The sequence below is a fragment of the Neolamprologus brichardi genome, chromosome 11, assembly GCF_056152115.1.
Source record: "Neolamprologus brichardi isolate AB-2024 chromosome 11, ASM5615211v1, whole genome shotgun sequence".
NCBI lineage: Eukaryota > Metazoa > Chordata > Actinopteri > Cichliformes > Cichlidae > Neolamprologus > Neolamprologus brichardi.
The window spans coordinates 30,389,055-30,402,308 of record NC_142114.1 but is presented as its reverse complement, the minus strand read 5'-3'; the positions used below and the strand labels follow the sequence as shown (position 1 = coordinate 30,402,308).

The 13,254-nt window shown below is 43.3% G+C and overlaps 1 protein-coding gene across 1 annotated transcript; it reads left to right on the top strand.

The window, feature by feature from the left end:
* The first annotated feature begins 4,965 nt into the window (after positions 1 to 4,965).
* Positions 4,966 to 11,943, top strand: LOC148100725 (uncharacterized). Its single transcript, XM_087848545.1, has 7 exons — positions 4,966 to 5,102; positions 7,581 to 7,955; positions 8,043 to 8,306; positions 8,582 to 8,672; positions 10,315 to 10,369; positions 10,931 to 11,061; positions 11,273 to 11,943. Exons 1-7 carry the CDS (start codon positions 5,051 to 5,053, stop codon positions 11,328 to 11,330), a joined length of 1,026 nt encoding a protein of 341 aa, XP_087704671.1. The 5' UTR covers positions 4,966 to 5,050; the 3' UTR covers positions 11,331 to 11,943.
* Positions 11,944 to 13,254: the final 1,311 nt, after the last annotated feature.

The following is a 13,254-nucleotide window of genomic DNA, read 5'->3' as shown; positions in this document are numbered from 1 at the left end:
CCATCAGTGATGAGGCCGACTATTATAGAGACGTCAAATCATTTCTGCAGGAAGTCCTGGGTGGAGTTGTGGGAGAAGTCTGCAGTGTAGATGGTGAAGAGGAACGGAGCCAGAAGCGTTCCCTGTGGGGCCCCCGTACTGCAGACGATCCTGTCCGACACACAGCCCTGAGTTCTCACATACTGTGGTCGGTCAGTGAGGTAGTCCAGGATCCATGTAGTGAAGTGACGGTCCACTCCTGAGTCTCCAGCTTGTCCTTCAGGACTGTGGGAAGAATGGTGTTGAAGGCACTGGAGAAATCAAAGAACATGATTCTCACAGTGCTCCCAGCGGTCTCCAGTGCTCCCAGCGGTCTCCAGGTGTCAGGCTGGTAGGCAAACTGAAGTGGTTCCAGTGATGAGCTCACCAGGGGCTGAACCAGGACCGGTGTCCAGGGTCTTGATCAGGTGGGATGTCAGAGCCACCGGCCTGTAGCTGTTGAGGTCATTGGGATGTGGAGTCCTTGGCACTGGTACCACACAGGAGGTTTTCCAGACCTGTGGGACTCTTCTCAGCCTCAGCTGATGCTAACTGGACCTGCTGTAGGTCCTCTGTCTTCCTGTCTTCAGTGTCAGGTCGTCTGTTGTCTCCATGTTCCAGGTATCTATGTATGCCAAGTTTCACATTTAGGGTTTTTCATCTTTAGTTTTAGTTTTTCCAGTTTTTGTTATAGTTTGTTTTTCTCGGTTCTCTTTGTATTTCTCCATCAGCCATAATAAACGTCTCGCTTTCACTTAATACTGAGTTTGTTTCTGCGCTTTGTTTGGTCTACATTCGTTGCTCGAGTCTCCTCGCAGCACAGCGACGACTGTAAATATGAGATTTCCTCTTATGTTTGTGTAGTTTAAATAATTTCTTCACTGACACTGAAACATGTCTGACTGAACTCTCTGTACTCTGTTCTGTACTCTGTATTCTGTACTCTGTTCTGTACTCTGCACTGTACTCTGTACTCTGTACTCTGTTCTGTACTCTGCACTGTACTCTGTACTCTGTACTCTGTTCTGTACTCTGTACTGTACTCTGCACTGTACTCTGTACTCTGCACTCTGTACTCTGTACTCTGTACTGTACTCAGTACTGTACTCTGTTCTGTACTCTGTACTCTGTACTCTGTACTGTACTCTGTACTCTGTACTCTGTACTCTGTACTGTACTCTGTACTCTGTACTGTACTCTGCACTGTACTCTGTACTCTGTACTCTGCACTGTACTCTGCACTCTGCACTCTGTACTCTGTACTGTACTCAGTACTGTACTCTGTTCTGTACTCTGCACTGTACTCTGTACTCTGTACTCTGTTCTGTACTCTGCACTGTACTCTGTACTCTGTACTCTGTTCTGTACTCTGCACTGTACTCTGTACTCTGTACTCTGTTCTGTACTCTGTACTGTACTCTGCACTGTACTCTGCACTCTGCACTCTGTACTCTGTACTGTACTCAGTACTGTACTCTGTTCTGTACTCTGTACTCTGTACTCTGTACTGTACTCTGTACTCTGTACTCTGTACTCTGTACTGTACTCTGTACTCTGTACTGTACTCTGTACTGTACTCTGTACACTGTACTCTGTACTCTGTACTCTGTACTGTACACTGTACTCTGTACTCTGTACTGTACTCTGTACACTGTACTCTGCACTGTACTCTGTACTCTGTACTGTACTCTGTACACTGTACTCTGCACTGTACTCTGTACTCTGCACTGTACTCTGTACTCTGTACTCTGTACTGTACTCTGTACTCTGTACTCTGTACTGTACTCTGTACTGTACACTGTACTCTGTACTCTGTACTCTGTACTGTACTCTGTACTGTACTCTGTACATTGTACTCTGCACTGTACTCTGCACTGTACTCTGTACTCTGTACTGTGCTCTGTACTCTGTACTCTGTACTGTACTCTGTACTCTGTACTGTACTCTGCACTCTGTACTCTGCACTGTACTCTGTACTGTACTCTGCACTGTACTCTGTACTCTGTACTCTGCACTGTACTCTGCACTGTACTCTGTACTCTGCACTCTGTACTCTGTACTGTACTCAGTACTGTACTCTGTACTGTACTCTGTACTGTACTCTGTACTCTGCACTGTACTCTGCACTGTACTCTGTACTCTGCACTGTACTCTGCACTCTGCACTCTGTACTCTGTACTGTACTCAGTACTGTACTCAGTACTGTACTCAGTACTGTACTCTGTACTGTACTCTGTACTGTACTCTGGACTCTGGACTCTGTACTCTGTACTCTGGACTCTGTACTGTACTCTGTACTGTGTACTCTGTACTGTACTCTGCACTGGACTCTGTACTGTACTCTGGACTCTGTACTGTACTCTGCACTCTGGACTCTGGACTCTGGACTCTGTACTGTACTGTACTCTGCACTGTACTCTGTACTGTACTGTACTCTGCACTCTGTACTCTGTACTCTGCACTGTACTCTGTACTGTACTCTGTACTCTGCACTGTACTCTGTACTGTACTCTGGACTCTGTACTGTACTCTGGACTCAGTACTGTACTCTGTACTGTACTGTACTCTGCACTGTACTCTACTCTGTACTCTGTACTCTGCACTGTACTCTGTACTGTACTCTGTACTCTGCACTGTACTCTGTACTGTACTCTGGACTCTGGACTCTGTACTCTGTACTCTGTACTGTACTCTGTACTCTGTACTGTACTCTGTTCTGTACTGTACTGTACTCTGGACTCTGTACTCTGTACTGTACTCTGGACTCTGTACTGTACTCTGGACTCTGTACTCTGTACTGTACTCTGGACTCAGTACTGTACTCTGTACTGTACTGTACTCTGCACTGTACTCTACTCTGTACTCTGTACTCTGCACTGTACTCTGTACTGTACTCTGTACTCTGTACTGTACTCTGTACTCTACTCTGTACTCTGTACTGTACTCTACTCTGTACTCTGTACTGTACTCTGTACTGTACTGTACTCTGTACTCTACTCTGTACTCTGCACTGGACTCTGCACTGGACTCTGTACTCTCTACTCTGTACTCTGTACTGTACTCTACTCTGTACTCTGTACTGTACTGTACTCTGTACTCTACTCTGTACTCTGTACTGTACTCTACTCTGTACTCTGTACTGTACTCTGTACTGTACTGTACTCTGTACTGGACTCTGTACTCTGTACTGTACTCTGTTTTGCACTGTACTCTGCACTGTACTCTGCACTGTACTCTGTACTCTCTACTCTGTACTCTGTACTGTACTCTACTCTGTACTCTGTACTGTACTGTACTCTGTACTCTGTACTGTACTCTACTCTGTACTCTGTACTGTACTCTGTACTCTGTACTCTACTCTGTACTGTACTCTACTCTGTACTGTACTCTGTACTGTACTCTGTACTGTACTCTACTCTGTACTCTGTACTGTACTCTGTACTCTGTACTGTACTCTGTACTGTACTGTACTCTGTACTCTACTCTGTACTGTACTCTACTCTGTACTGTACTCTACTCTGTACTGTACTGTACTGTACTGTACTCTGTACTCTCAACTGTACTCTGTACTGTACTCTCAATTGTACTCTGTACACTGTACTGTACTGTACTCTGTACTCTGCACTGTACTCTACTCTGTACTGTACTCAGTACTCTGTACTCTACTCTGTACTCTACTCTCTACCCTCAACTGTACTCTGTACTCTGTACTTGGGGCAACGTGGCTCAGTTGGTTGGGAAGTGCATCTGTAACCGGAAGGTCGCCGGTTCGATCCCCGGATCCCCTGGTCGTTGTGTCCTTGGGCAAGACACTTTACCCTACCACCTACTGGTGATGGTGCTACTACTCTCAACTTTACTCTTCCCTGAGCAGCAGTTTTGTTCTTGTTGCATCATTTTGTAAATATGGATTTTTTAGCTGCATCCTGCTGATGAAGCTGCAGCAGCAGGATGCAGCTCAGTTTCTTCCTCATCTCAAAGTTTAGAAAAACGTTTTTTTAATTTCTCACCTTGAGGACGTGGGCTGATTCGAGTGTGAAGGCTGTTTTCAGAGGAAGTACCAAAAAAGAAAAGTTTCTGGGCAGTTTTGGAGAACCAGGTCAGCGAGACAACACTTCCTGTAAGATGACTTCACACAATCAAACCCACAAAATAAACAAATGTATTCTTAGCATCGTTTAGATGTAACGATGAGGCACAACAATGATACAAATACAGGATGCACAACAACCCTGCAAAGAGTTAACTCCTGAAGAGCATTCTGTGTTTTATTTCTGTCTGCGGTCTTCAGCTTGCTGATAAGATTCACAGCAACGCCCAACATGAAGGTCGCCAACGTGAAAGCAGCCGAGCTGTGGGGGACATCAGCGTCTGGACATCATCTCCACCGTCCATGCCAAACAAAAGACACAGGAGGACGGGGAAGATGGACAGATGTTTTCAGTCTCCTTCAGGCTCTTCAGTAGCCAGTCGAAGCTGGAGCCACTTCTGAAGCCGAAGTAAACGCAGCGACCACAGGAGAAGCCGCAGATTGCCACTTCCTGATTCCCTCTCCTCGTTATGCTGTCTGTCCTCTGCACTTGTGTCGGTCTGAAACCTTTTTAGATCTATATTTGCTCTGCAGAGCTCATGATTGTGCAAACTCTCTGTGCTCTGTTGCAACATCTCCTTGTGCTTCTGAAATAGAAAAGAGGAAGAAAAAAACTTGCAGAATTTTTCATTTTCAAAGCAGTGCTTCGTTTTTGTCCAGACTGACAACTCTCTTGTGTTTCTGTGATAAAAACAAACTTCATCTTGTTGAGAATCTTTCAGTCTGTTTTCTTGTTTTTTCTTTTTCTTTGCACGAATGATTTCAGGCCTGATCGCATATAAAATGTGAAAGGAAGTAACTCCAAAAGGAGCGGGGCTGGTCCGACTAACAGAGCCAAGTCAGAGAGGAGGGTTCCTCAAAACAAAAACGAGGCATCATCATTTCTCAGCTTCGCTCTCTGATTACAGACGAAACCCAGAGAAGCTCAACAGAAACCCGAACATGTCAGTTTATGGTGAAATGAGTCTGTGGAGCTTCGTGTTCCTGCTGGCAGGTAAAACTGAAAAGATGTTTTTATTCTTGTTAATGACGGATCTGTGAAGTTGTGCTTTCACTCGCTGCTGCTCTGTCTGCAAACTGTTTCCAAATCTACAAACGTATTAAATCTGAGAAATGATTCGAATCACGTCAAATTAATGACGATGTGAAACAAGCTGATGTTATCACACAGGGAGGGTTAACGATCGTTTCAAAGAGCTCGGAGCTGCTGGAGGGGAAACGAAAGGAGAAGGCTTTCTAAATGAAACTCGAGTATTTTATAACAGACGGATTATTTCTGTCTGTTAGTGACATTTTAAACCCAAGTTTACTTTAAGAGTACTTTTACTGCAGGGATATAAAAACGCATCTGTTCTCATTACTTCTCTTTTCCTTCTTCCCTGTTGTGCTGTCGGTTGTGTAAATAAAAGCTTGTTGCTGTCGGTGCTCTGAAAGCTGGTGCAGCTGTTACACAGGTGAGCTGCGCCTGTTTAATGCGACGTTGCTGCCTGCTGCTTCACCTGTGTTTCCAGGACGGCTGATAAATCACCGTTGATCAATAGTCATGCATATCAATGAGCATGAAACTGATCTCACAGCCCGTAGTTGGTCAGTGGTGCCAGTGTCAGTCATTATGTGTAAGGGTGGAAACCTGCAGTCAGCTGAGACTGAAGAAGTCACTTGGATGATGATGATGATGAAACGTTTCTCCCACTGAAAACATCCAGATGAACAGAATCCATGTTTTGGGATTTCCTTACCTGGATGCTTGAGCATCAGGACTTTGCAGGATTTATTTGGAATAGCAGGGAGCACGGTCATAAAGAAACACAGAAATTACTGAGTAGGATTTTCAGCTGATGTGCATCCCCACACCCTCGTGCTGATGTGTTACATGAAGAGTTTAAATACAGATGTGCACTGAAGTTTAATTAAACTGGGCATGACTCCTGGGCTGTTAATGGTTCCTTTGACGCGTCTCCAGGCTGAAGGATTTTGCAGCAAACATGTTTAATAACTTTCAAAAACACAAACTGTGTACAGAAGTTGAGCATAGGAGTGACCGCCATGTTGAAAGCTGGTAACCAGCCCCACAGCTAACTCGGCAGGTCGGGACCATCTCGGTTAAATAAACTTCTGCTTTCCTCCGCGTCGGGCGAGCTGCCGTGGCACAGTCCTGAGCTGCTTTAGCAGACTTCCTGTTTTTCTTACTTGCATCACTTCTTCTGCTGAATATACAGTAATATTACAGAGTAAGGGCACAGTTTTACTCGTACTGCTGTCTTAAAATAACTTTTTTAATGATGTATAACCAGTGCTCATGCAACACTACTGATGAATTTGACATTTTCCTGAAAGACTTTTCTGAATTAGTATATGAGTATTAAATAAAACATGTTTCTGCACTAACGTGGTGTTAATGCAATTCAATACACACAGGTCTGAATGAACTTGTATTAAGAATTGAACAAACTGGACTCATGCTGCTTGTTTCCAGCTCAAAATGTTATCTTTAGACTCTTCATTTATCTCATGTTGCCTTTTGCTGCAGCCACTCTGTTCATCCATGAAACAAGCTGGTTTAGCTTCTCCTCAAAGTCTCCTCAGTCTGTCCTCTGGATGCACTGACAGACTGAGAAATCCTTCAGCGTGGTGTACTGAGGTTAGCAGCAGCAGCAGAGAGACAAAGGAGACAAGAAAGATGAAGGAAGCCTTAAAAAGTCCAGACAGACACTTTAAAATGTGATTTAAGGAGTAAAAGTCTTTTTAAAAAACAAACAAACAAAAGAACTTAAAATATTTGCTGTGTTAAACTATCGCTATCTTTGCTGTTGCAGAACGCTCTCACTGATTATATCTGAGGGTACTTTGAATGTCGTATTTGTCTCTGATGATGAGGGTGCAGCGTGGGCGGAGGCTCAGCCGGTTTCTAAACATGGACGTCTGTTTGTTGGTTCAGGTTTGGTTTGCTTCAGGGAAACATTGGTGTGGTTTAAAACAGGATGAGGTTATCCAGCTGTAATCCTGGTATATTCTAACTCAGCATATATTTCCCATCTTTGTTGCTGCTCCGTCTGTAGGGAATCTACATAATCCTTTAGTGTCCAGAGTTTTTGACCTGATTTCCGTCTACAGTCCTTGCAGTGTCACTCCACCCAGTAAAGCCTGCTGTCAGTTAAAAACTGACATCACTGAAAGAACATAATCATCAACATAAGCAATAATGACCTATAGAAAGTTTGCAGCCCTTTGTTTATAGCAGGTCACTCTGTGTTTCAGCGTCTGCAGGGCTGCAGTGAACTGCTGCACGTTATCATATCACAGCATGAGCGACTGTTTGAAGGTTGAACTGCAGGGTCAAAAACTGAATTTTGATGCAAACCAATCATAAAAAAGTTGTGTTGATAGTTTGTGTGCAACCATAACAACTACCCAGAATACCCTGCTGTGATTCTTTGCTTAATCTGACCAACTTTGTATATTTCATACTCAGGTGCTGTGGGTCAAACTGTGATCTATCCTTTCACGTCTACCTGTGCTGTCAGAGGATCCACTGTCACCCTCCCCTGCACCTTCACACCTCTGAAGTCTTTCAGTGATGGTCGGAGAGAAGTTCCTCTAAAGATCGTCAGAGTGCGCTGGTGTAAGAACCATACAGTCTGTCAGGAAAGCACTCCGTCTGTGTATGACAGTAACTCAGCAAACAACGATCCTCGTTATCAATATCTGGGAGACATGAAGACAAACTGCACTTTACAGATCAGAGATGTTCAGCAGGGAGACCACGCAAGCTTTCGCTTCAGGATGGAAGCTGATCATTATGAAGGACATTTTACTAACATGACAGGAGTGACTGTCAGAGTTGATGGTGAGAACAAAAAATCTTAATTCTGCAAATAATCATTCATCATTAAGAATTAATAAGTGTGAAGTAATATAAACACTTTGATTTTAGATTCGACCAGAATGAGAATAATCAGCTCCAGTGATGATAAAAAGTTGAGCAGAGGTGAAACCGTCACACTGCTCTGTGCTTCAGTCTGCACTTTCCACCAACTGGAGGTCACCTGGTTCAAAGATGGCCACGCCCTCTCAGACACTGGCCCCTCCCTCCGTCTCAGCCCTCTGACTGCAGAGGATTCTGGGAACTACACCTGTGCTCTGAAGAGCATCATGGAGACTCTCTCTGAGCCGCACAGCCTGCAGGTGGAGGCTGGAGGTTTGTTCAGTTTTCTCAAGCTTTTTAAAAAATGTTGAGACGTCATCAAACTGCAAACACACGACAATGATGGTCCGCCTGACACCAAATCATCTCCAGATCAGCAGCAGAATAAAACTGGGACATTTGCATCTGGAAAAACTCCTTCATGCACGCGCTGTTTTTATACTCAGCTTATAAATGAACCACATGTAAAACACGTGAAGAGCTTTGTTCACTTTCAGAAATCTGCACCCAGTGATGTCACCCATGATCTGTTGTTTGTGTTCTAGCAGCTGATGGTGTCCTTCGTCTGGTACTTGGTGTGGTGTTTGGTCTCCTGCTGGCTGTGATCCTGCTCGTACTCTTCATCTTCATCATCAAAAGGTGCAGAAACAGAGTCGAGCGTTTGAACTATTTCATGTTTTTGTGGTTTTACTTTAGCAAAGAACCAAATTATGTGAAGTTGGTGTGGATTTCACACTTTATCCTCAGTAAACACGAAGCACACATTCACCTTAAATATATCAAATCAAAGGTTTATTTTTTAAATAATTAATAATAAAATAAAATGTGTTTGCTGTATATTTATATCAATCTGGAAAATATCATCTGATCAAATCCCTTTAAATTGTACTTGTAATAAACAGTGTTGGTCAAGTTACTTAAAAAAAGTAATCAGTAACTAATTACTGATTACTTCCCCAAAAAAGTAATCCCGTTACTTTACTGATTACTTATTTTCAAAAGTAATTATTACTTAGTTACTTAGTTACTTTTTAAAAACACGATTTACAACCTGAATAGGTGATAAATAGATCTTTCAGCCCAATTCTACTTTTTCTGCATAATCATCATACAAAATGTAATCAAATGGAAAAGTCTCTTTTTAAAACTTGTTTTATTAGTTTTAATCTTTTAACTTTATGCATCAAGCAAAAATTTAATTATCTGCAACATTCTCTGACTGGAAGAAATTAGTTTAACATTTAAACCTATTTTCTGCACATTCCAGCACATAAAATAAAATATTTTTTGTGTTTACACTCAGTCTTTCAAATAGATGCAAGTAAAACACAGCAGAAAATAAATAAAGTCAAAGACTAGCGGTCCTGTTGCTCTATTTTCACCTGTAAAGCAGGAGTGGGGTAGGCGGAGGGTTACCCTGGTGCAGGTGTGCAGCGGTCAGTGGAAGAATCCGCGAGTTTCTCTGTGAGTTTCCCATTACGTCGTAGCTACTCGGTGCTTGTTTGGAAGTTTAGGGGTTTTTTCGCTGTAAAAAGAAGTTTTCTTCCCACGCACAACGGACACTAATGTTTTTGTCACTTTTTATGGAATCAAACTCAAAGTAAGGTCAGTACTTCCACGCTTTAAACGCTGCACGCTCATACTCTCTCTGCACTCGATATATGATCCATTGTTGATCTGCACACAGCTGTTGTCACGAACGTCGCACTCGCTTACGTCACTGTCATGAGACATTCTCGCAAAAAAATCACGGTTTTAGTAACGCAGTAACGCAGCGTTCCTACGGGAAAGTAACGGTAATCTAATTACTGTTTTTGCAATAGTAATCCCTTACTTTACTCGTTACTTGAAAAAAGTAATCGGATTACAGTAACGCGTTACTGCCCATCTCTGGTAATAAATGAGAAAATGCAGAAGCACAGTGTGATAACGTTTAGACATGATTATGCTTCCTCATGTTAATATTTTCCTTTACATGAATAAAGACGTTTCCACCACAGGCTCATGCAGGTACAAACTGCAGCCCAAGAATGAAAGAGTTGATTAAGAGACAAACGTTCTGTTAAATACTTAATAATCTGAGTAGTTTCTCATATTAATAAGAGACAAAACAATCAATACAACATCAGCTGATCAAGTCTGACATCACAGCATGTTTTCTAACTCCTAACCTACTAATGTGTGTAATTTATAATCACATGGAAACATAATATTTTCTGTCTTTGTGTCTGTTTTCTACAGTCCTGTTGTGTGATTCTCATAAATACTGATACTGTTGCAGGAAGCTGGCAGCAGCAGAGGATCAGAGCGCTGTGGGAGGTGATCCGGAGCAGAAGGTGAGTTGGTGCTGGGAGGACTTTACTATGAATGAATCTTATAGGAAATGAGCTTCCTCTGAAGGGTGGCTGGCCTCTCCCTTAGAGATAGGGTGAGAAGTTCGGCCATCCGGGAGGGGCTCAGAGTAGAGCCACTGCTGCTCCACATGGAAAGGAGCCAGCTGAGGTGGTTCGGGCATCTGACAAGGATGCCCCCTGGGTGAGGTGATCCGGGCATGTCCCACCGGGAGGAGGCCCCGGGGCAGACCCAGGACACGCTGGAGAGATTATATCTCTCGGCTGGCCTGGGAACGCCTTGGTGTTCCCCGGATAAGCTGGAGGAGGTGGCTGGGGAGAGGGAGGTCTGGGCCTCTCTGCTTAGGCTGCTGCCCCCGCGACCCGGCCTCGGATAAAGCGGATGAAGATGGATGGATGAATCTTATAGGATGTGATGTGACATTATGTATAGTTTATTATTTTAGCAAGCTTGAGTTCAAAACATGTGCATTGATTGAAAGTGTGCTGCTTTGATTCTGGATCCTCAGTCGTCTGATCTCTTTGTTTCCCTGCTGTGCTTCTCAGCATCCTGATAGCATCTACAGCAACATCGTGAAGTCTGCACAAACCGAGGCTCAGCAGCAGGAACCCGGCCGAGCCGCGGAGGACGTCAGCTACGCCTCCGTCCAGTTCAAACAGAAGGAACAGGAGGGCAGGTAGGACGCAGCGATGGAAACATTTAAACACTCACGTTTGTGTCGTCGCACAAACAACAGACACCTCAGATTTGTGGCGGTGACACTGAAGCCGCTGCGACAAACAGACAGTGATGAAAGACAACGTGTAACAATAACACCACAGAAGTGTCCGTCTATGCTGCATTCATGAGCTGTCGTCAGATCATTTTCTTTTGATTTTTGTTCGTAGGCGCCTGCAGGTGGCCAACGATGACGTCGTCTATTCCTCAGTGTCCAGTCGAGGATGAACCGCAGCTCTCTCACTCCCTCGATCCACCAATCAGGAAGCTGTGAGCTGTGGCAGTTTGTGTTAATCTGTTTGATGAAGCTGCGGCTCCACTCTGACTTTATACAGAACTATTAGAAAACTTCAGAGAGATGAACCAAAGGTGCAGCTCTGTGCTGCATGTGTGCTGTGAGGTGGAGGAAGTCATGAATGCAGCTCAGTCCAAACTGGAACGCTGTCCATATCGGGAATAACTCACAGTCGAATTATTTGTTTCTGGGCTCCTCTTAGTTCCCCGTGATCTGCTCCACACTCTCTCTGTTATTCCACATCATTATTTTCTCATCTGGAAGCTGGTTTGAACCTCGAGTCTGAGTGAAGGACCCGGCACACTTCTTCTTACAGCGCTCATTAAACCAATGCAGACTTTATACTCTTCAGAGTCTGAGCTGCTTTTCTCTGATCAGGTTGTTCTGAGAACAAAAGCTCAAACTTTACGTTGCTGAACCACAACCGTCGTCCACATGCTGCCTGATCTGAGCCGAGCGATCTGCACACGATTCACTTTTATAGCCGTGCAGGTGATTACGTTGAGGGTCGGAAAGCTTCATTGGTCCCAGGCCTGTATCACTGCCACTCAATTCATTTGACTCGTCATCTGAGATGGGCAGTAACGCGTTACTGTAATCCGATTACTTTTTTCAAGTAACGAGTAAAGTAAGGGATTACTATCGCAAAAACGGTAATTAAATTACCGTTACTTTCCCGTAGGAACGCTGCGTTACTGCGTTACTGAAACCGTGATTTTTTTGCGAGAATGTCTCATGACAGTGACGTAAGCGAGTGCGACGTTCGTGACAACAGCTGTGTGCAGATCAACAATGGATCATATATCGAGTGCAGAGAGAGTATGAGCGTGCAGCGTTTAAAGCGTGGAAGTACTGACCTTACTTTGAGTTTGATTCCATAAAAAGTGACAAAAACATTAGTGTCCGTTGTGCGTGGGAAGAAAACTTCTTTTTACAGCGAAAAACCCCTAAACTTCCAAACAAGCACCGAGTAGCTACGACGTAAAGGGAAACTCACAGAGAAACTCGCGGATTCTTCCACTGACCACGGCACACCTGCACCAGGGTAACCCTCCGCCTACCCCACTCCTGCTTTACAGGTGAAAATAGAGCAACAGGACCGCTAGTCTGTGACTTTATTTATTTTCTGCTGTGTTTTACTTGCATCTATTTGAAAGACTGAGTGTAAACACACAAAATATTTTATTTTATGTGCAGAAAATAGGTTTAAATGTTAAACTAATTTCTTCCAGTCAGAGAATGTTGCAGATAATTAAAATGTTTGCTTGATGCATAAAGTTAAAAGATTAAAACTAATAAAACAAGTTTTAAAAAGAGACTTTTCCATTTGATTACATTTTGTATGATGATTATGCAGAAAAAGTAGAATTGGGCTGAAAGATCTATCACTTTATCACCTATTCAGGTTGTAAATCGTGTTTTTAAAAAGTAACTAAGTAACTAAGTAATTAATTACTTTTGAAAATAAGTAATCAGTAAAGTAACGGGATTACTTTTTGGGGGAACTAATCAGTAATTAGTTACTGATTACTTTTTTTAAGTAACTTGACCAACACTGCTCGTCATTGTCTCTGTGACTGTCACACATGTAAAACATTAACATCACCTGGTTAGTGGTCACACGTCTGCAAAACCTCAATAAGAGGTGAGAAAATGAGCCGAACCTTCACTTAATCTGTGACCTCATTAAACGTTTCCCAGTGAGTTAAAAGCTCGTCTGCAGTTTGAAGCTTTGCTGAGTGAAACATGAAGTTCATTTTCCAAGTGCTGATGATAGAGGAGAGTTTGCTCTCATTTCCACACTTCTTCTGCTTTACTCGAGCACTTAAAGCACAAACACAACACGCCTGATTCACC